Source organism: Saccoglossus kowalevskii, chromosome 9 (genome assembly GCF_978046115.1).
Source record: "Saccoglossus kowalevskii chromosome 9, keSacKowa6.1, whole genome shotgun sequence".
Lineage (NCBI taxonomy): Eukaryota > Metazoa > Hemichordata > Enteropneusta > Harrimaniidae > Saccoglossus > Saccoglossus kowalevskii.
The window spans coordinates 33,050,553-33,073,561 of record NC_140649.1 but is presented as its reverse complement, the minus strand read 5'-3'; the positions used below and the strand labels follow the sequence as shown (position 1 = coordinate 33,073,561).

The 23,009-nt window shown below is 38.3% G+C and overlaps 1 protein-coding gene across 2 annotated transcripts in view; it reads left to right on the top strand.

Moving 5' to 3' along the window:
* LOC102801879 (zinc finger FYVE domain-containing protein 16) overlaps positions 1-23,009 on the top strand; it is a 56,540-nt gene that overhangs the window by 20,770 nt on the left and 12,761 nt on the right. For both annotated transcript variants that reach the window (XM_085503420.1, XM_078006845.2), the window contains exons 4-13: positions 2,923-3,022; positions 4,307-4,489; positions 8,783-9,064; positions 9,784-9,837; positions 11,464-11,532; positions 13,021-13,185; positions 20,887-21,111; positions 21,447-21,529; positions 21,925-22,029; positions 22,345-22,495. In XM_085503420.1, coding sequence (XP_085359546.1) covers positions 2,923-3,022; positions 4,307-4,489; positions 8,783-9,064; positions 9,784-9,837; positions 11,464-11,532; positions 13,021-13,185; positions 20,887-21,111; positions 21,447-21,529; positions 21,925-22,029; positions 22,345-22,495 — 1,417 coding nt within the window. The remainder of the gene's footprint in view (positions 1-2,922; positions 3,023-4,306; positions 4,490-8,782; positions 9,065-9,783; positions 9,838-11,463; positions 11,533-13,020; positions 13,186-20,886; positions 21,112-21,446; positions 21,530-21,924; positions 22,030-22,344; positions 22,496-23,009) is intronic.

Below are 23,009 nucleotides of genomic sequence, written 5' to 3'. Positions count from 1 at the left end.
TCATCAAACAAAGAAGTACAGAACTCATTTCGCCCAACCTCTCGCCTGCTTCCGCGACCGCTTGTTGAATTTCCGCTTTATTTTCGACTGTGCAAAAATTCGGACTACTAACAATTTTCTGGTTTTCATAGATCACGGTTACGAGTTTAGTAACTGTGCATAGATGTTAAACAACTGTCAAAAGTTCAAATACTTTTTGTTTTAACTATCTATAATTATATGCACGCAATCTGACCCTTTGACATAGATTTGGCTGGGATTGACTATTTTATTTTAAACAATATTCTGGCGTGACGCACTGCTACAAAATGTATTTCAACAGAAGTACGACATGGTTGTCCAGGTTTCTTTTCCTGACTGTGTTGAGTTTACGATTTGTATAATTATTGTTATTTCCCCCAAGGAGAACACAAGCCAAAGGACCATGAAGCTAAATAGAAGTCCCACGCATGGACTGAGTGGAAGAAAATATTTCTAAGGCTAAAATAAAACCTAATATCTCTTTGTGTATTTGTCAATTTTGCATAAATTTGTTGTGACAGTATGTTCGTAAATATCTGGAAAAATCTCGTCTTTCGTTAATAATTTCATTTGTTTGAAATGTCTACCGACCGTGTCCCAATAATTTGTTTGGAATATCGATCCCCATTGGTTTCTCCAAACGGTCCCGACGTCCATTATTCAACACAATCAGCATTTATTTATCGTAATTCATAGGGATCATGTCCCGTAATTTGCGGGCTGTAAAACCAATTAATTAAACATGTACTATTTATTATATATATTTTTTAACCTCGTGAAACTACAACACAGCGTAGAGTTGTTGCGGTGACGGAAACAGTCGCCTTGAAAACGATGGAACTTTAATTATCCATTTCTCGCCTTGAAATAAAATTTAAAAAAATCGAAGAGCATCAGCGGATATATTATTTACCAGTCTTACTAATCGCTAGCTTTATTTTATACAAATCCATAAAATTCACCAGTTTTTCGACATTTGTTGGCAACTTCCACGCTAAAAATGGTTGAAAATGTGGGTGTGGTTCACTCGCAAAGTCCCGTTGATAATACGGACAAATATGGTTCTGTGACCCAGGTCGTGCTCCGATCAGGTGTCTTTCAGCAAATCAATGATGTTGTAACAAAGCATATTTGACGCTAATTGAAGGGTCGTCGTACTGTCCAATCTCCGGCGTCGATTCACTGTGCTGTGACAGGCTTCACAATCATTCACTGAAAAACATTGGTATATTTTGACAAACGACTGGGATTTGACCTCAGTTCAAAAAAAGAAAAACTGGGCTGAGATACAAATCAGTTTTGCAAGTTGGGAAATAAGGTAAACCAGATTGGGGTTGATGATATTCAGTATCGAAGGACTTCCGTGTGTATAATGAGTTTCAAATTGTTCATCGACTGGTCACCAAATATTTACGGCTACAACTAAATGAGCACTTTTTTCTGAAGCCCAATAAATTATTTCTGCACGTCAAGTGCTATTCGATTTTTTTACCAGGCTTGTGGCTCGTTTTTATTTGAAAATATTTTTTTGTGAGAATACTTTTAAAGTACGTATAGATCGAGCTCAGGTCACTGATCGTGACTTAATTTTGAAAATTGGATGTAAAATTTTACCAGACCGACGCGGTCGCCACCACAACCATCCAATCATAGTTTTGGAACTTTGTATCAAGATTGCAGGCGACAACGCCAGGCGGCATTCGCGTGTTTTGCATGTTTTAGTAGCCCGGGCATGGGATCTGACTCGGCTAAAACTAAACGAAACACAGAGAAATACCACCAAAATGAGGAATCTGAATCTGTTCTCTTACCAGCAAATAAAATGAACGAAAATAAGGTAATTTTATAACAAGAACAGTTTCATTTCGTATAGCAAATAGTGTTGTTTCCGAACGACAATTGCATCATGTGAATTAAATTTATCACGATTTTCCTTGCAGTCAATATGACACTCGTCACCTTGCAGATTGCAATGTACTTCACATAGTTTTTGGTACCCAATACTCGCAACATTAAATAATTAAACAAGATATCTTTTTAATGATGCCACAAAATAAGAGAGGCGAACACAGCTTCAATTTTCAATGACGCGAAGCTGATGCCACAATGATGCGATGCTGAGGTGACAATGAAGCCATGCGTATGCGACAATGATGCCACAAAAGCCAAAGCTTCCGCGAGAACTGTACTGTAGATGCTCATGGACTTTGCACAGCCCTTTAATTTTGGGTAAAATCTGTTCATATTAATCACCTAATTTTGCATAATGATCTGGTACATAGATGCACTTTTTTAGTTTCAGTTCAAATCTGTGCATATTAATTATCTAATTTGCATAATAATTCATAATTTTTTAGCTTTTTCATTCATACACATGTATCTCAAGTTCTAGTCGCATTTCAATGAAATGTTGTAGATAGATGTTCTGTATTAGTTTTACATAGTAATTACTTGCTTTGCATAATAATTAGTTATCGGTTTTTGTATCAATATCTCAAGTACATATAATCTTATTTCAATAAATCTTGGTGCATAAATACTTTGAGACAATACAACGATCTAATTAGTTTTGGGTTTATATACATTCACATTAATTATCGATTTCTTTAAAGAATTAATCATCACATTAAAATTAAACTTGGTACATATGTGCCCTGGAACAATATACAGACCCAATTTGGAGTTTAAATCTTTGTGTAATAATTACCCAATTTTTTCAAAAAAAAATTATTGCATTTATGTTTTGGATTGAAATTCGCGCATGCTATTTGACGAATTGTATTCCTCATTTGTTCTTCATGCCTCCAAAACCTTCAGCACATGGAAGCTTTCTTTCAATATACTTTTCTATGCAGGTAAATTTGTATTTATTCTTCACCCATTCTTATTGTATTTTTGCAGGTATTTTGTTCTAATTGTTGTAATATTAAAACTAAGTTGAAATATATGGACAATAAAGAAGCCCGTGTATGTGTGACGTGTAACCATGTAATGCTTCGAGGTTAGTGGTTTAAACATTTTTCAAAGAGGGCGGTGCATCGTTCAATATCAATACATTCTGTAGTTATGTTCATATTTCATTTCTTATACGTTCATACGTGGCAGTGGTTCTGATTAACCAGGTGTTGAATGCAATCATAGCTCAAGTAATATTTTATGTTATAACATGGTTAGTCTGAATCAAGACATCCGATTGGCTGATGCAAGGTTCTAGAAAACCTGTGATCCCGCCCCGAAACAAAATAAACTAACTTAAATATTCAATCAAATCGACATCACACGACTGTGAGCACTGTTCATAGTATGGGTGCATGATCAACTGATGAAAACAACGAAAACCTGGTACAATTACTAATTTAAATTATTTTTGCCATCAATGTTGATATATTTTGTGAGAAAACTCTTTGTGATAAACATGCATGTTCATTGCAGCATAGCCCATGCTTGGTTATTATCACCCGCCAAAGATGCTAATTTTCTTGAGAGAGTTATTATGTTGAATACCATTGCTTGTTTGTTTGTTTATAACTTTTACATTTCCACTGGCTTTGACATCAATAAGATGGGCGGGCACAGTCTCAGTTTTAATAAATGTGAACATTTAATCCAATTTTAATATAAATAGCCAGGCATGTAAAAAGTATTGAACTTGTCTACACCATTGTTTTCAAATCATTACTCCAAATTTAAATAAAAATTAGTTCTTTTGTGAAAAAATTTTACCTTTCTCTTTCAGTCAATTTAGATTGGAGTTGATGACATTTGTGTCACAGTGACGTTTTTTTAAACCTGAGTTGAAATTTGAAATTGTGTACCAGTGAACATTTAATTTCAGATCTGTAAGGCAGTGAGTCGCAGTGACTTTTGTAGCAGTGAACCATTTGTTTGTGGTCTTCAAAGTTGAATTGCCTGCAAAACTTGGTTGAACACCTTTAGAATTTTTAATAACTCAGCAAAAAAAACACGTAACATCTCTCTAGAACTGCTCCGTGATGTGCGGCTATTTGCAAGGCGGATATCTGCAAAATCTGTAGCTGTTGTATTTTATACAGTACACATATTGCTAATTATGTCAAAGGCTATAAACAAAACTTTGCAAACAGGACAACCTAAGACAGTGAGTCACAGTGACTTGCTGTGAAATTTCATCTCTGCAAATCATTGAGAATAATGGTGGCAACAATTTTTACAGTGTAGCTCTGACATCGTTTCTTTCCTATTAACGGTGTCCTCGGATCGAGGGCAACAATTTTTGTCATTGCTTGCATGTCTTCTCTTGTTACAGTGGAGGCCATCCAAAGAATGAACAGTCCTGGTGGAGGAATGAGATCACCTAATCCTAATAACCCATCTGAATATTGCTCCACAGTGCCGCCTTTGGAACAAGCTAGGTCCAATCTTAACCAGCCGCCACCTAGTGTTATGGTACCTGTGTCCAGATCAGTGTTGAGAAGACCAAATAGTGACGGTTAGTTTCAATGTCATGCAGTGTTTCCGCTAAGCTAAGATTTTCATCAAGTGGTACATTAAATTTGGCATCATTTGTGTCACTTTCACTTTATCCAAAGCCCTTCTATTTTTTACCATTCACAAATTTACCCCACATAATTTTTTAGAATTTTTACAAAATTTTAATCTAGATTTAAGACATTTTTGCTAATAGGACATTATTATCATTTGATCTAAAATTATCAAAAAAATGTATAAAACTAAATAGAAAAAGGCAACAATGTTGCCAAGAAAAATCGTAGCGATCACAGGTTTACTGTCCTGGAAGTTGCTCAGTGCCAAATTGTGCTTTAGATGAAACACTGATGTTGTAATGCATGTTGTAATGGTGTATTGTTTTATGTTCCTTCAACTGGTATTGTCTTCCTCCCTCTCTTTCAGCCTCAAAAAAGCACATGTTATCAGGCATCTACTGTAGAATACTTTGTTTACTTACAATTTGTTTTTGCTATTTTCATTGACGAGATAGGTAGATAAATAGTAAAATTAAAACTGAAAATATTGTCCTATCATTTGCATGAAGGTAGTGAAAATAAAGTTTCAGTCAATCCAATTTTCAGCAAAAATATTTTCCAGGTAAAATAAAATTGTTTCTCAGTTTGTTTATTCTTGAATAACAAAATAATCTGTATCACATGACCACTTCTTTCACATCACCAATAGACAGAAATGGCCGCCAAGATCTCATTGAGAGTGAGAGACTTTTTACATCTAAATTCTGTTAGTTATTAGCTTGATGTGTGCCATTCGTACTGTATTTTGACCAATCGCAATGATAAGCAACATCTTGCTGTTGCCGACCTCTAGTAATTATTCATGAAATATGTTTAGCTTAGGTATAACCAATCAGGTACATGATAATTTGTCAGGTGGGTTGGCAGGAACAGACACCACTCTTCCTGTCACTCCCACATAAAATGTCCGACTTCTCTTGAATAAAATCTTGCCTTTTTTCGTTCCTGCTACCCTTTAACTTTTCAAAAATGCTGTGTGAAATGTGTTCAGAAAAAAAAACAGTTTTGACACCAGTAGGCATTCTCAGACCAGAAATGGTCTTCTGAATGAGAACATTGAACTATGAAAAAAATGATATTACATGATAAATATAACATTTCTTTAGTTTTGAAAATCAATTCATGAGATTCCTGTCTGTGGGGAACAGTTTTCATGTACTAAAGTATGACAGATTATTTTGCCTGGTCTCAGTGCTCCTTATGTTGTGCTTCTTTGTCCAATTTTAATGATCTTTAATCTGGTGTAACCCTTTCAGTATCATTTTCACCAGCCGAGAAAACATTGCTGTACAAATTTTACTTCATATATTATGGACAATATTAGTACTGCGTGATACAGCTTTTTGCCCAAAATATCATACAGATTTGAACACTTATCGCATTGTCATATTTTCGTCACCTGTTTGTTGACTTCCATCACATACTATCATCACATGTTTTGGTACACCAAACTGAGATCAATTGACTGGCTCAACCATGGCATTCTTCAATAATTTGCAAAATCTCTGGTCTTAACATGAAACAAACAGACATGCTCTATCATATATGTTTATGATCCCGAGGTCGCCAGTTGAAATATGTGATGTTAATATGCGACACAGGTTTAAAGGCAATAAAAGCATGACACAAATATGACTGATAACAACAGTGGTGAATGTGTGCTGAAAAGATTAAGTTACAGTGATTGGTTCTGGTGATACAGTATTTTTGTAAAATTGTTTGTGGGTGTGTTGTACCATAGTGTAAATTTAAGTTCCTGGTATTAAGATTTGCATTACAAATATCATGCATGTTGTGGCAGTCACATTTCTTGTGTTATTCGTTACTCTTTATTTTATCTGTATAAATGTTATTGTTTTACTTTCATTAGAAGCACTTTCCAATATTGTTTAGTCCATCAAAACAGCAACATGGCCCAGCTAAGTTGCTGACTGGTTTGCTATGGCGTGTCTCAGGATTGTCGCATGATTTAAACAAGTTAAGTCAAACCAACCTCAACAGAAGGCGTCAATTAATACTTGAAATCTTGATTATCAAAAGTTTTCATTTCATTTATTTCATTCCATCATTTAAATTGTTGCATGACAAAGTTATCTCAACAAATTAATGTACTGATACAGTCTTCTAGTTCAGAACACAGTTGCCGCTGTGTGTGTCTAGTGCATGTAAACATGTGGATTCAGCCGAACGATGCACTCTTGTGAAATTGCGCTGATCTAACTTGTTCTGATCACATAACAATCTTGAGACGCACATAGCAAACCAGTCAGTCAGTAACTTAGCTGGCAATGTTGCTGTTTGGTCGTTCAAAACGATATGGCTAAGACAGCAAACACAGTACATTGTACATCTATCAATAACATTTTCTCTCTCCTCCATGAAGATTTATAGCTGGTTCAGTTATTCAATTTAATCTGCTTTTGATGTATAATCTATTTACAGTATTTTCCTTGGGTGCCCAGATTCAATGAGTGTCACTTTACATACCAAAATGCATATTTATAGTATTGTCCTGTGTATTAAAAGTGCACATATGCAGAGGAAACCAGTAATTGTGTTTATTATATCCTAAGTCATTAAAATATGATTTAAGACTTGTCTTTGTCATTTAAGTAAACACTTGTACAACCAACAGACTGAACACTGTAATCATATTGTGTCTTTATTCCCACTTGTACCGTTTAGTGTACCGTATGTACATGTCTTGTCATGAGTAAACACATTAATTTATACAAACAATGACTACACATTTCCTTACCCCTTGCTGAAAAAAACAGTTCCACTCAAATAAGAGAAAATGGGAAGCACGAACTTTCTGGCAGGCTTGGTAGTGAAGATTCTAAGCTGATTTAGCTAGCATCTAGCTGACTTAGCTTTTGTTAAGCTGACACAGCTTATGTTAAGCTCATGTATCTTGCATTATCTTGACTTAACTTGGCTTTTGTCAGCTTGGATTGCCCACAAAAAGTCAAATAGACAAACTGGAAACACACATGCATCACCAATAAACAAGGATTAACTGTCAGGATGACTGACTTCGGCTTTTCAGCTGACTGACTTTGACCTTTTAGCTGACTGACTTCGACCTTTTAGCTGACTGACTATGACCTTTTAGCTGACTGACTTCGGCCTTTCAGCTGACTGACTTCGGCCTTTCAGCTGACTGACTTCTGCCTTGACTGACTTCGGCCTTTCAGCTGACTGACTTCGACTTTGACTGACTTCGGCCTTTCAGCTGACTGACTTTGGCCTTTCAGCTGACTGACTTCGGCCTTTCAGCTGGCTGACTTCAGCCTTTCAGCTGACTGACTTTGGCCTTTCAGCTGACTGACTTCGGCCTTTCAGCTGATTGACTTTGGCCTTTCAGCTGACTGACTTTGGCCTTTCAGCTGACTGACTTCAGCCTTTCAGCTGACTGACTTTGGCCTTTCAGCTGACTGACTTTGGCCTTTCAGCTGACTGACTTCGACCTTTCAGCTGACTGACTTCGACCTTTCAGCTGACTGATTTCGGCCTATCAGCTGACTGACTTTGGCCTTTCAGCTGACTGACTTTGGCCTTTCAGCTGACTGACTTCGACCTTTCAGCTGACTGATTTCGGCCTATCAGCTGACTGACTTTGGCCTTTCAGCTGACTGACTTCAACCTTTCAGCTGACTGACTGACTTTGACCTTTTAGCTGACTTACTTCGACCTTTTAGCTGACTGACTTCGACCTTTCAGCTGACTGACTTCGGCATTGCAGCTGACTGACTTTGACCTTTCAGCTGACTGACTTCGGCCTTCCAGCTGACTTGATTTTCATTGAGCTGTTTGGGAATGTTTTGTGCTGACTTGGCTTGAGTTATGCTGACTTGGCTTGAGTTATGCTGACTTGGCTTGAGTTAAGCTGACTTGGCTTGAGTTAAGCTGACTTGGCTTGCATTAAGCTGACTTGGCTTGCGTTAAGCTGACTTGGCTTGCGTTCAGCTGACTTGGCTTGCATTAAGCTGACTTGGCTTGAGTTATGCTGACTTGGCTTGCGTTAAACTGACTTGGCTTGCGTTAAATTGACTTGGCTTGCGTTAAGCTGACTTGGCTTGCACTAAGCTGACTTGGCAGTGAAATTTTTAAAGGTTCATCATTTTTGGGGATTTTCACTGACACTGAACATTTGTCTATCACAAACAGTGTATTGTAAGTTATTTGTGATTCTGCATAGGAAGTAACACTGTATGCTATGCTGTTTCTGTTTTCAGGATCTCAGAGACAACGTGAACCAAGGCATGTGAGATTTTCTGATGGTATTCACCCTGGTGGTGACTTGACAGATGACAACCCATCATCTGTACGAATCAGACCTGCGAGGACACAAAGGCGTGTAAGGTCCACCTCACCTAATAGGCGTCGTGCTGGTGGTGATACAGCTAGCGGTGGCGGTAATCTTGGACGAACACAGATACCCAGCATGCCAGTTAGTCTTATACCTAAAGATGAAAAGAGTTTACCACCGGTTATTATTAATACAGGGACAAAAGGAGGTCAGTTTATGAATAATGTACATGTATATTAAAATTTATAAGTGGAACCACTGAAATCCAGGAAAAGTTGTGCACCAGTGTTCTTGAGACTTCAGTGTGTGGGGAATAGAGTAGTACTTTTGGGAGTGCTCGATGACTTAAAATAACAGCAGTCAAAATGTGGATTCAAAAAACTCTGTGGTTTATTGCTTAACTAACTGACATTGTAACAGCTTACACATAAAAAAGGAGCTCTGAATCTCTTAAACTAGTACTTATACAAGTGTTTCGCGAATGTGATATAAAACGTGTAGTCGGCAAATACAAATGAGTCTTTTGCATGGGGAGAAAAAAGATACAATACTGAATAAGATGATTAGTGAAAAATATCTAAGTGCACATTGGCGGAAATTAAATTATTCTCAGTGGTCAATGAGATATTCAGTAGAATCCTTCATACGAATAGATAGATAAACGAATTAACTAATGTAACGGAATGAGAATAATAGTTATAATTAATATTAAACAAATACAAATATACAGTTGTATATTATGAATCTCAGACTCAATTTTTTATTGTTTTTTTTTATTTTTAATAAAACATTTGTGGTGGACGAAACATTGTGACTATGGAAAATAACCAAAATTATTATGCAAAATTATCTATTACATAGTAGAATAAATATACTGATTTTTATTGCCTGGGTTCATTTATGGAAACTAACTCATTTCAATTGCAGAGTATACCATTGAAGAGAATCCAAATCAGGAGAATATACTGGGAAAGCTATCAAGTAAGTACTGCTTTTCCTCGTGACAAATGACATCATCACATAATTGTCGCACATTTGTGTCATGCTTTTGTTGCCCTTTTCATTGTAGCACATGTTGTAGTACTTCAATATGTGTATTAACACACTTATGAAGATCTTTAATGCATGTTATTGTTATCCTTATTGAAGTATTAGGCAAGGCTTAACATATACATGACATATCTCAGTTTCTGTACGACACTGATATTTCATGGTAAATGATTATAACCCATACAAAAAGAGCTTTTGGTCATAGACATGTAATCAGCAGTTGTGGGTAAACCATGCTACTCTGTAGTAGGTTTAGAATTTATTAGTCCCCGTTCGGACGTAGTCTGAAAACGGGGACTTATGTTTTGCCCAGTGTGCGTCCGTGCGTCCGTCCGTGATCACCTGTATCTCGAACATGCATGGGCCGATTAAGTTCAAACTTCACTCATACATCACACATTATATGGGACATATGCACATGCATTTTTTTCATGATCCGATTAACGATAGCGGAACAGCGGCCATTTTAAATCTGAAAATGCATCAAAATCCCACATTTTCACCATTCCGGACCCGGATCTCAGTTATGCATGGACGGATTTCGTTCAAATTTGGTACATACATTAAACATAATAGGACCTTAATGCACGTCATTTTTTTTACCGGGTCAAGTTCGAAATGGCCTACTGGCGGCCATTTTGTTTTAAAGAATTCAGTTCTGGATCCGTATCCGAGACATGTCTGGATTGATCAAGTTCAAACTTCACACACACAAGTTACATCATGTCACAAATATGTATGTGCATTTGTTTCATGATCTCATTAACGATAGCCAAATGGCGGCCGCTTTAAGGCCGAAAATGCATTGAAATCGCATATTTTCACCATTCCGAACCCGAATCTCAGTTATGCATGGACGGACATACATTAAACATAATAGGATCTTGATGCATGTCTTTTTTTTTTTCGGATCAAGTTCGAAATGGCCGACTGGCGGCCATTTTGTTTTAAAGAATTCAGTTCTGGATCCGTATCCGAGACATGTCTGGTTGATCAAGTTCAAACTTCACACACACAAGATACATCATGTCACAAATATGTATGTGCATTTGTTTCATGATCTCATGAACGATAGCCAAATGGCGGCCGCTTTAAGGCCGAAAATGCATTGAAATCGCACATTTTCACCATTCCGAACCCGGATCTCAGTTATGCATGGACGGATTTTGTTCAAATTTGGTACATACATTAAACATAATAGGACCTTGATGCACGTCTTTTTTTTTTTCGGATCAAGTTCGAAATGGCCGACTGGCGGTACATGGTACATCATGTCACAAATAGATACGTGCATTTGTTTCATGATCCGCTTAACAATAGCTGAATGATGGCCATTTTAAGGCCGAAAATGCATCAAAATCACGTATTTTCAAAATTCCGGAACCAGATCTCAGTCATGCATGGATGGATTTTGTTTAGATTTAGTACAATGTGTTGTACATATGCAGGTGCATTTCGGTCATGATCTGTTTTGAATGTATATGTCACTCAAATATGAACGGAACGGGGACATGTCATTGACAATGACTTGTTTGTTTTCATTGTTGCTCTTTTCAGATGATGATGTTGAGCCTATTGTGTTTGCTCTTAATAAGAATCTCTTTGTAATGGTGAAGATCATAGATTGTGAGTATTTGTGTATTGAATTGTCATAATGTTGATATTTTGTGTGTTGGATTGTCATAATGTTGATATTTTGCGTGTTGGATTGTCATAATGTTGATATTTTGTGTGTTGGATTGTCATAATGTTGATATTTTGTGTGTTGGATTGTCATAATGTTGATACTTTGTGTGTTGGATTGTCATAATGTTGATATTTTGTGTATTGAATTGTCATAATGTTGATATTTTGTGTGTTGGATTGTCATAATTTTGATATTTTGTGTGTTGGATTGTCATAATGTTGATACTTTGTGTGTTGGATTGTCATAATGTTGATATTTTGTGTGTTGGATTGTCATAATGTTGATATTTTGTGTGCTGGATTGTCATAATGTTGATATTTTGTGTGTTGGATTGTCATAATGTTGATATTTTGTGTGTTGGATTGTCATAATGTCGATATTTTGTGTGGTGGATTGTCATAATGTTGATACTTTGTGTGTTGGATTGTCATAATGTTGATACTTTGTGTGTTGGATTGTCATAATGTTGATACTTTGTGTGTTGGATTGTCATAATGTTGATATTTTGTGTGTTGGATTGTCATAATGTTGATATTTTGTGTGGTGGATTGTCATAATGTTGATACTTTGTGTGTTGGATTGTCATAATGTTGATACTTTGTGTGTTGGATTGTCATAATGTTGATACTTTGTGTGTTGGATTGTCATAATGTTGATACTTTGTGTGTTGGATTGTCATAATGTTGATATTTTGTGTATTGAATTGTCATAATGTTGATATTTTGTGTATTGAATTGTCATAATGTTGATATTTTGTGTATTGAATTGTCACAATGTTGATATTTTGTGTATTGAATTGTCATAATGTTGATATTTTGTGTATTGAATTGTCATAATGTTGATATTTTGTGTGTTGGATTGTCATAATGTTGATATTTTGTGTGTTGGATTGTCATAATGTTGATACTTTGTGTGTTGGATTGTCATAATGTTGATATTTTGTGTGTTGGATTGTCATAATGTTGATATTGTGTGTTGGATTGTCATAATGTTGATATTTTGTGTATTGAATTGTCATAATGTTGATATTTTGTGTATTGAATTGTCATAATGTTGATATTTTGTGTATTGAATTGTCACAATGTTGATATTTTGTGTATTGAATTGTCATAATGTTGATATTTTGTGTGTTGGATTGTCATAATGTTGATATTTTGTGTGTTGGATTGTCATAATGTTGATATTGTGTGTTGGATTGTCATAATGTTGATATTTTGTGTATTGAATTGTCATAATGTTGATATTTTGTGTATTGAATTGTCATAATGTTGATATTTTGTGTATTGAATTGTCACAATGTTGATATTTTGTGTATTGAATTGTCATAATGTTGATATTTTGTGTATTGAATTGTCATAATGTTGATACTTTGTGTGTTGGATTGACATAATAATTCAATTCAAACTTCATTGTGTACTCTTTTTCAGTGGATTGTTGTGTGAACAGAAGGTGCTGGTGCTTTACAACAAAAGGAATGCCTACTGCTGGTCAGGATGAGATGGTGATTGTGTTGGAATGTCTACCAGAGGAAAAGACCTTACCCAGGGACGTCTTCTGCCATTTTAATACTGCCTACGAAGAAGCCAGTAAAGGTAAAAATTTTTACAGTCGTTAAGCCCTAGTTGAATCCTTGGTTTGGGTGTCCATTTTAAACAATCTTTCCCAATATTTCAACTATATCAAGGTTTTTCCTAAACATTGTTGGTAGGTGATCTCATTGAGAAATCATTCCACAAAATTATGTTAAACACTATGTGTAGTGTTTTAAAAACAAAAGTAGGATGCCAACTATAGCATGTAGACAACTCATTTGTATGCCAGCTGAAACAACTCCTAGGTAATCCATTTTGTAAACATTATGATTTCAATGTTATGACATGAAACAATTTATAATCACTCCACCAAAGTCAACTTTTCCTTCTTGCAGTCATATTTAGTAAGAAATAGCAGTGCAAACAATTTTACAATTTCATGCCTGAGTGATCGCAACATTCCATTGCAACGAACTTAAAGTGGAATGTGACGTAAATATGAAATGTATTTCCAAATGAGTACCGTAAAATACCTCATATAAGCGCCACTTTGATACATTTTCATTTCTGTCTGGCGCTAATTTGAGGTCACATTTTGGCAACTTTGTTGCAAATGGCGCTTAATTGAGGTCAGTAATTTTTTCACACACTCAGAACTACGGTAACGTTACCTTACAATCAGAGGAATCATGTCTATACAATGTACCAGATTCTGCCGTAAATTCGCCCTTGGCCGTTAAACGGCAGTTTGGTTTTCAAAATAAAATGAGACCAAGAAATCGCGTTTTTTATCCAAATATTTCGGCTTCTGTTTTCGGACATTTAAATAATTCTGGACACCTATTCAAGAGAATGATTTTTATTGTGACTAACGTGAATGGGTAAGCTTCGTTTCGACAATGAGCTGTTATCACTGTAAACAATGTTAAATTATTCTTCAAATGCTCAGTTTATCTTTCTAAAACAAATAATTTCTTGATTTAAAAAAAAAATCATGCCGTTTCCCATGGAAATCGAAGCACTACATTATCGGTAAATCTCTTCCGCGTTGCGTTTACCATGAGGTCACTGAACTGTCATTAACATATTAAATGAGCTATGGTAATTCAGACACGTGGGCACCATCCAGCATTTTGATTGGTTAATTACCGACTTGACCTATCCGGTTAATAAACAAGTCTCGTGTGCATTCAAAGACATGGCGGATATCGTTTCGTATCGGCCATTTACATGTGACTGAAATCATTCGCTTACGGTGAAACTAAGTTGAATTTTACTTGCATTTCATAAAATTTCAACAGATTTATTTTTCGTGCGTTACTATAATCACCACTGAATAATAATCACCAATTTCAACACTTTGAAAACAAGTAAGTTATTCACTTGTGAACCACAGCATGGCCGGATTGCGCTACCGTAGCGTGATCATTTGCTACTAAGCAGTGCATTCGTGTTTGTTTTTATTTAAAACTTCTTTTAGAATATACTTTTCGTTACCAAGAAAATTAAAAAAATAAATGCATATTACATTAAATATACTGAGTATTTTTGTTATCATGTGAACAGTTTTTTTTTGATTGACCGGAATTTTTCCTATTTTAGAACCAAAGTAAGGCATTTTACTCTTCTCTGACGCCTATTCAAGCGATTGTAATGTGTATTGTTAGTTTTGTGCATGTGTTGTGGGGAAAAAAAGATTAGCTCAAGTTTATTACAGAGTATTGCATACTAACCCCTTTGGTTAATGAAATTTTAATTTCATAAACAAATGGGATAATTGCCAATTATCATATATACTGGTTAAATAAAATCAAAATAACAGTGGATAGCTCCCGTAGGGGGCGTCCTTCCCCTGTCATCTGATTTGCATACTTCCATTTTTAACCACGAGATTGATTCACGGTTGAAATTTGGGCTTGCCAAAATATCGTTGTTATTGCGGTGGAAATACATTGTTACCACCCATCAACACAGCCACCGAACTATTAGGGTGTCAGGAAGCTCTTGTGGACATCAAGAACTTCGTACTTAGTCACCTTGAGTAAAAAATTGTAGTTTTAGTAACGAAACTCAAAAGCCCGCCTTCAGTTTCAAGATGGCGGAAAATATGGATACCGGAGAGTTGAACACCGTTCATCCCAGCACTTCGGATTCAAACACTTTCGGACGAAAGTGTGAAGAGTGCCATATATCGATGCTCACTTACGATGATCACCGTATTTGCATTCCATGTGGCAGAAAATGTAATGGGCACATCAACTGCGGTGTTTGCTTCGCCTGGCCGATAGAAACTTGGAACTGGGATTCCCGCCTACGCAAGTCAACGGGAAAATCAGGAAAGAAGAAATCCAAAATACCTCATTTGGAGGAGTCTTCGGTTTCATCGGTACCTACCAACGCTGAGGACGAACTATTGGCAGACGAACCCAACCAAAAACGTCCAAAGGAGACTGACAATGAGCAAAGTGTTATAGCTCATTTACAGAACAAGGTGGATCTACTGACCAGAAAAATTAAAGTTTTGGAAAACCCAGTAGACGAAGAGGTACCACCAAAAGCATGGAGTGTCAGCGCTCTCCAGGCGGAAAAGAAAAAATCCTACACAACAGTGGTGCGAGAAAATGTTGAAGACGCACTGGCTGAGGCAGGCGTGATTTTTTCTACTGAAGATGCTACAAGCAACGCGGGGGAGGCCGGCTCGTCGAAAACCACAACAGCGAGTGGTACCGACAAGGAGGACCCCGAATTCAAAATCCGCTCCGATGCTATCACGAAAGGTGCGGTTATGGTCAAGAAAATCTTACCTCTACCGATTCCACCGATGGCGGACACCCCACGTTTCTCGATCGGTTTGTCTACACTGCCGAAAAAGGACACTTTTGCGACTTCAGCAATGCTACCATGGTCTCCCCGGCTGACACAGGGCGCTGCTATAACACAACGCGTGATCGGAGGAGGCAAATGGGGTCGTGAAGTTACCGAGAAAACCGCTACAGCCACCAAGAACGACTTCTTGGGGACTAACCGGGGCGATTGGAGCAGACGCTACCAAAAAGTTATACCGCCCGCTGATGAGTGGAAAACACCGGTCGGTACCGACGCCAGCCTGCACGAACGACCTCTCGGCGTACAACCACCAGAACTGGAGCCATGCGTCCGGGAAATGGTCGCCGAAGGAAGTATAACGAAACATCCACTCGGCAAACCACAAGTTTACATCCCGTATTGCCTGTCCCAGTCAACGCTATGTAGATTGGAAAACAACGTTTGGGACACTTCTCTTGCATTAAGCCATAGAGAATTTTTACTACTACTACACAAATTCAGTTAGCGAAATTCAAAACAGGCAACATCACCAAGGATGAACTGTTTAGCACATTAGAGCCGCTGTTGGTCGCTACTAACGTCGTCGACGCTGACATAATACAGAGTCATCTCCAGTTACGAGCGACTATTCAACACTCTCGCCGTGCAGCAGTTTGGTCCGCTATGCTAAGGCGCCTTTAAAGCCAAGCAAGCCGCTAATAACACTAAAAAGTCTTCCTGACTATACGTCAGCAAATATGGTAATGTATCAAAACAAGGTGCGATTAAACATGTCAAATATTGCTCAAGTCTCCGAGTATTTTTGTCAAACAAATCAAACCACAGATCCCCTTACACATATACCACTTGCATTAAACGATTCGGTTCAGTGCCCAGGTCGGCGGGAACCAAGTCGTGCAAAACATCGTGCATTAAGCGATTTTGTTCAGTGCCCAGGATGGCGGGAACTCAATCGTGCACAACAAAAACACGGTCGGCCGCACCTCAGGTCGGTGGGCGATCGTATAAACAAACAACCGGCCGAATGCGTGGACCTAGGGAGAATGACGCATCGACCGGTGAAAAAACAGAAACCCGTAAGGCAGAGTCCCTACTCCCCTCCAGGTTGGAAAAAAAGGGGGGGAAGGACGTTAAACGGGGATATAACGCCGCATTCGCTCCAGGGGGAAATGGAGAAATCGGCGATGTCAATGTATACCGCCACAAGCGACCGAGGGTTGGTGAGTCCCTCGACGCCGGTGGCACTGCGTCTGCAGAAATGTATTCCCCGGTGGAAAGAAACGATAAACGATCCGTATGTGATATCGATAATAACACATGGGTATTGAATACCGTTGATAAAAGAACCGAAATGCGAAAAAAGAGCATGTATTTTGGGGAAACCGGGCTCTACTCAGTCAACAATACTGAAAGAAAGCGTGGAAATACTACTCGAAAAAAAGGTAATTCAGCGGGTACAAAACCCGAAAAATTCTTTCATCTCGAGGTTATTTCCCGTCAAGAAATCCAACGGTGGGTACAGGCTGGTGCTGGATTTAAAGGAGTTGAACAAATTTGTGAAGAAAGAAACGTTCAAAATGTTAACTCCGGCACTAGTGAGAGCGTCAATTCAAAAAGGGGACTGGATGACGTCCCTCGACTTGACCGACGCTTACCTGCACATACCAATACACACAGAAAGCAGGTGCTTGTTACGATTCGTGGTGAACGGTGTAACGTATCAGTACACCGTCCTACCTTTCGGCCTGACGTCAGCCCCACTTCTGTTTACAAAAGTTCTACCCACAGTGGTGGCGTTACTGCACAAGAACGCAGCAGACGTCAACCCCTACTTAGACGACTGGCTGATAAAAAGTCAAAATCGGAACCTGATTTGTCAATCAACCGAGCGGACTGTCAGTCTACTGCTAAAGCTAGGTTTTCTGATAAATATGGAAAAATCAGAATTAATACCGACGCAGAAAATAGTCTTTCTGGGCATGGAACTGGATGCGGAGAAAGGCATGATCCGACCAGCCCAGCACAGAATCGACAATGTACAAAAAATGATACAAATGATACAAAAACAAGCCACACTACGCCAGGTAATGCGACTAGTGGGGATGTTAACTTCGATGAGGGGCTTAGTACCGAGAGCGGCACTACAGTCCAGACCGATCCAACGCCTAGTGTTAGACGCACAGTTAAAAATGCGACTATCAAAGGACGGGATAAAATACGAAAAACCGGTACTGTTCACACCGGCCTTTCTGGAATCACTTCCGTGGTGGGGCAACCTCAAGAACCTCACGGCGGGGATTCCCATGGACAAGGCGAAACCGACAGTAACGTTGGTGACGGACGCATCCATGACGGGCTGGGGAGGGCACTGCATGGACGGGATTGCACACGGTCAGTGGAACGAAAAACAAAGGAAATTTCACATAAACCGACTGGAAATGCTAGCGGTGCAGTTCTCCCTGCAATCCTTCAAAAAAGCGGTAAAAAACCGGGCCGTGTTAATAAGATCCGACAATCAGACTGTAGTAGCTTACCTCAACAAGGAAGGGGGAACGAAATCACAGTCGTTAAACGACCATGCTGTAGCAGTGCTAAAGTGGTGTGCACAAAACAAAGTCGAGCTGGTGTGCAAACATATACCGGGAGTCCAAAACGGTGTAGCGGACTCGCTATCCCGGGGGAAACCCTACGACGACACAGAATGGGAGCTGTCACAGACGGCAGTAAACCTAGTGTTCGACATGTGGGGGGAACCCCAGGTAGATCTGTTTGCAACACCGGAAAACAAAAAACGTCCCGTTTTTGTGACGCGTTATCCGGACAAACAGTCACTGACGTGGGACGCACCTCAGATGGAGTGGGGCGGAATGTTCAGTTACACATTCCCACCATTTCCATTGATCCACCAAACGTTACAAAAACTGGAACAATCGGAGAACTCGCACATGATTCTAGTGGCACCGAACTGGCCGTCTCAGACTTGGTTTCCGTTACTGTTGTCTCTGCTAACGGACCATCCGAGAAGCCTGCCACAAGAAATCACGTTGACACAACCCGGCGGTTATACACCAACCAACCCGGAGCTGTACCAACTTCACGTGTGGAAACTATCCAGCAATTTAGAATTGCGCAAGGGTTTTCAAGCCAAGTGTCGCAAACAATGACGGCCGGGCTTAGGGATTGTATCAAATGGATTGTATCAATACCACTGGGAAAAATTTCGTAATTGGTGTCTTGCAGGGGATATACATCCACTCTATCCCTCTTTGCCCCAAGTAGCAGAGTTTTTTTCTTATTTGATCAACGAAAAAAAGTTGAAACCGGGGACAGTAGAAAACTATAAATCGGCGATCAACTCGGTACTCAAACTAAGCCTAGGCAAAAACATTTCGGATGACCCGACAATCTCCGATCTGTTCAAGGGCTTTATTACACAGGCGGGCCCCATTGAGAGGTACAAAGCACCTGCATGGAGCTTGTCAGTAGTCCTTGAAGCGCCACGACAATTCCCATACGAACCGAAGGAATTGGCGTCACTACAGGACTGGACGAAAGCACTCCCTTCAGGGAGGCGAGTTAGCGAAATACACGCTCTGTCATTTGAAGACAATTTTACGGTGTTTTATCCCGATAAAGCGATTTTAATGACATCAGTAAAATTCAGAGAAAAAAATCAGAAACTGCACGAGACGGCGACTCCGATCGTTATCCCGGCACTGAGCAATATTTCCAATGAAAAACAAGACAGAATTCTTTGTCCGGTACGTGCGCTAGCTTATTATAAGAAACGTACTTCCGGGGTCAGAAGGGGTCAAAGGTCGATGTTCGTTTGTTACCAAAAAGGTAAACAAAGCTCAGCGGCGTCGAAATTCACGTTAGCGAGATGGGTAAAAGAGACAGTTTACCACGCTTATAGTGATAAGTATTTGAGCACAGAGGCAGGCAAAGTCACTGCCAAGATGCATGACTTAAGAGGCATAGGTAATACACAGGCATTTGCTAGCGGAGCTTCTTTAGCCCAGGTGCTAGCAGCCGGGTCCTGGAAAACTAGCAACACTTTTCTCTCTTATTACCTGAAAGACCTAGTGGCCGAGTCACAGGGCCTACACTCGTTAGGCTACCTAGTGACAAGCCAAGTTGTAACGAAACAATAGGGCATGTAACTTCCCGCAACTGCAAGAATTATTCAGTTAGCGGGAGTTATACAGTTAGGGGGATGGAATTTTTTCAATTCCATAATCAGGTGGGGTAGTATTTATCTGCCAAGAGATATTCTCTGGTAATCTGTCCCATTTGTTTATGAAATTAAAATTTCATTAACCAAAGGGGTTAGTATGCAATACTCTGTAATAAACTTTTAAAACTAGCGCCGAAGGCGCATATTAGTTTTTATGTTTATATAAGAGATTGCATACTTACCTTCCCACCCAAAACCACCCCAGATAAATAGCTACGAATCAATATCGTGGTCAAAAAGATCTGGAAGTATGCAAATCAGATGACAGGGGAAGGACGCCCCCTACCGGAGCTATCCACTGTTATTTCGATTTTATTTAACCAGTATATATGATAATTGGCAATTATCCCATTTGTTTATGAAATTAAAATTTCATTAACCAAAGGTAAGTATGCAATCTCTTATATAAACATAAAAACTAATATGCGCCTTCGGCGCTAGTTTTAAAAGTTTTAGGCGGACGTTAGCCAGATGGGGAATTCACGGTTTTACATAAACATTCAACTTTGACTGGCGCCTAATTGGTGTGAAATTTATCACCTTTTCTATTGTACTGGCGCCTAATCCAGGGTGGCGCTTATATGAGGTATTATATGGTAAGACACGTGTAATAATTTTGAACTTATTCTCTTTGATAAACAGCTGAATTTTATTGTTTTTGTTGCCAGATTTATAATAATTTGTCATTTGCATTGCAGGGAACACAGTGACTGAGATGGGACATACCATATTCACTCAGGGTTTCTTGGGAAGTCGTGAGCATGGTGGCTTTCTCTATATAAGACCGTCATTTCAGTGTGTACGCAAACTCTTACTCCCAGACTCACCGTATCTATTTGGTGTTTTACTTCAAAAATGGGAGACGCCATGGGCTAAAGTATTCCCAGTCAGGCTCATGTTGAGGCTCGGTGCAGAGTTTAGATGTAAGTATAAAAAAGTTCTTGACCACAACTGTTTACTTATTTTTTAAAAGCCAATTGCAAAGTGAAAACTTATCGTACAGTGAATATTGCCGCAGAAAGCATATTCCATGTGTTTGATTATGCGAAAGAGCTGTATGACTGTCTGCCATGTGACATTCCAGCACCAAATAAGGACTGATTAACTTGATTTTGGATCAGATTATCATATATTGATTGCCGGAACCCAACCTTTATATTAGTGGTATGGCATTGAGCAGAACTCAGCAATTAAAATCTTCCTTGTTATTTGTGCACAGATATCATGGTAATTTGTCATGTTTTTTTCTCTCTCTTAGATTATCCCTGTCCTTTGATGAGTGTCAGATTTCGTAAACCAGTCTACGGTGAAGTGGGACACACAATAATGAATCTTCTTGCTGTAAGTTAAGCACAGTTTTAGTTTGCGCCCTCTAGTGGTTAGCATTGCAACTTTACTATAGTGTGAGTGCCCTCCAGTGGTTAGCATTGCAACTCTTCTATGGTGTGAGTGCCCTCTAGTGGTATATCATAACAACTCAGTTATGTTGTGAGTGCCCTCTAGTGTACCACTTTCCCGGAAGTAGCGAGACTGGGGTGTCGATAGAAGGGAATTTAATTGTGACGTTAATTAGTATACCCTGAAGCACAATATCACACGTGCAAGTTTACTTTACACCCGCTGTATCTTCGACTTTCGGGAAAGTCGTCTATCATGGTTTGAGTCTGAACAGAACAGGAGTGTTTGGTCGCTTGGTTTGTAAGGTCTGTCATAATATATTAATTCTTAATCTGCAGGACTTCAAGAACTATCAGTACATGCTGCCACAGATCAAAGGAGTTACAATTCATATGCAAGACAGACAGACTTCAATTAATTTCCCCAAGAATAGATACGATGATGTAAGTATACTGTAGATTTGATGAAAGTATCATTTGTAGTGATTTTTATTCCTGTCTAAAATGACATTATCAAATTTGCTCTATTTGAAGTGCATCCGCTTAGCCAGTTTAGAAGTTAACAAAAGTTAACATAAATTTTTTGAGGGGAATTTGTGTATTCAGACAAACAAACACATTCTGTCTTTTATGTGCCTTTGTTGAAGATGTGCTTTTAATGGAGCAAATACAGAAATGTGTTTACTAAGAATCTCGTCCTGCTTTCTTAAAAAATACATATACCTAATTAATGTTAAAAATATTGTTTCTTCTTTGCAGATCATGAAAGTATTGAATAATTCCAATGAACATGTAATGGCCATGGGTTCTAATTTCAGTTCAGCTGCTGACTCGCATCTTGTTTGTATCCAGAATGACGATGGTCATTACCAAACACAAGCAATTAATATACAAAATAAGCCAAGACGCGGTAAGCTCTTCTTGTTTAGTTTATCTGTAATACTATCATGGAATTCGCTGTCTATTTGTAAAGCAGGCACAAAAAATATCTGGTAGACATGAAGAAATTATTTCCATATTTGTGTTGTAGTGGAATTTTCTCAAATGAATTAAACCATTATTATTTTTCAATGGCATTTAGTATCACTGTTTATATATTATTATTATTGTGAAATCTTCATTTCAGAATATAAACTGAAAAGTAAATACATTCCATATGTAAAAATGAAGCACAAGAAATTTTAAAGTACTACTGTAAATGCAGTTTTAATATTGCTATTTTCGCTGATAAGTAAATTGAATCTATGTAATCTTATAAAAATAAAACTCATTGTTTTCTTGACAAATTCATGAAATTAAACACAGTGAATATGCTCAAAATATTGAAAATTAATGGTTTTACCATATCCTTTGTGGGTTATGGTTTATACAATTATGATACAGAGCATGAAACTTGAAACTCTTGCATGTGACAGATGATGAAA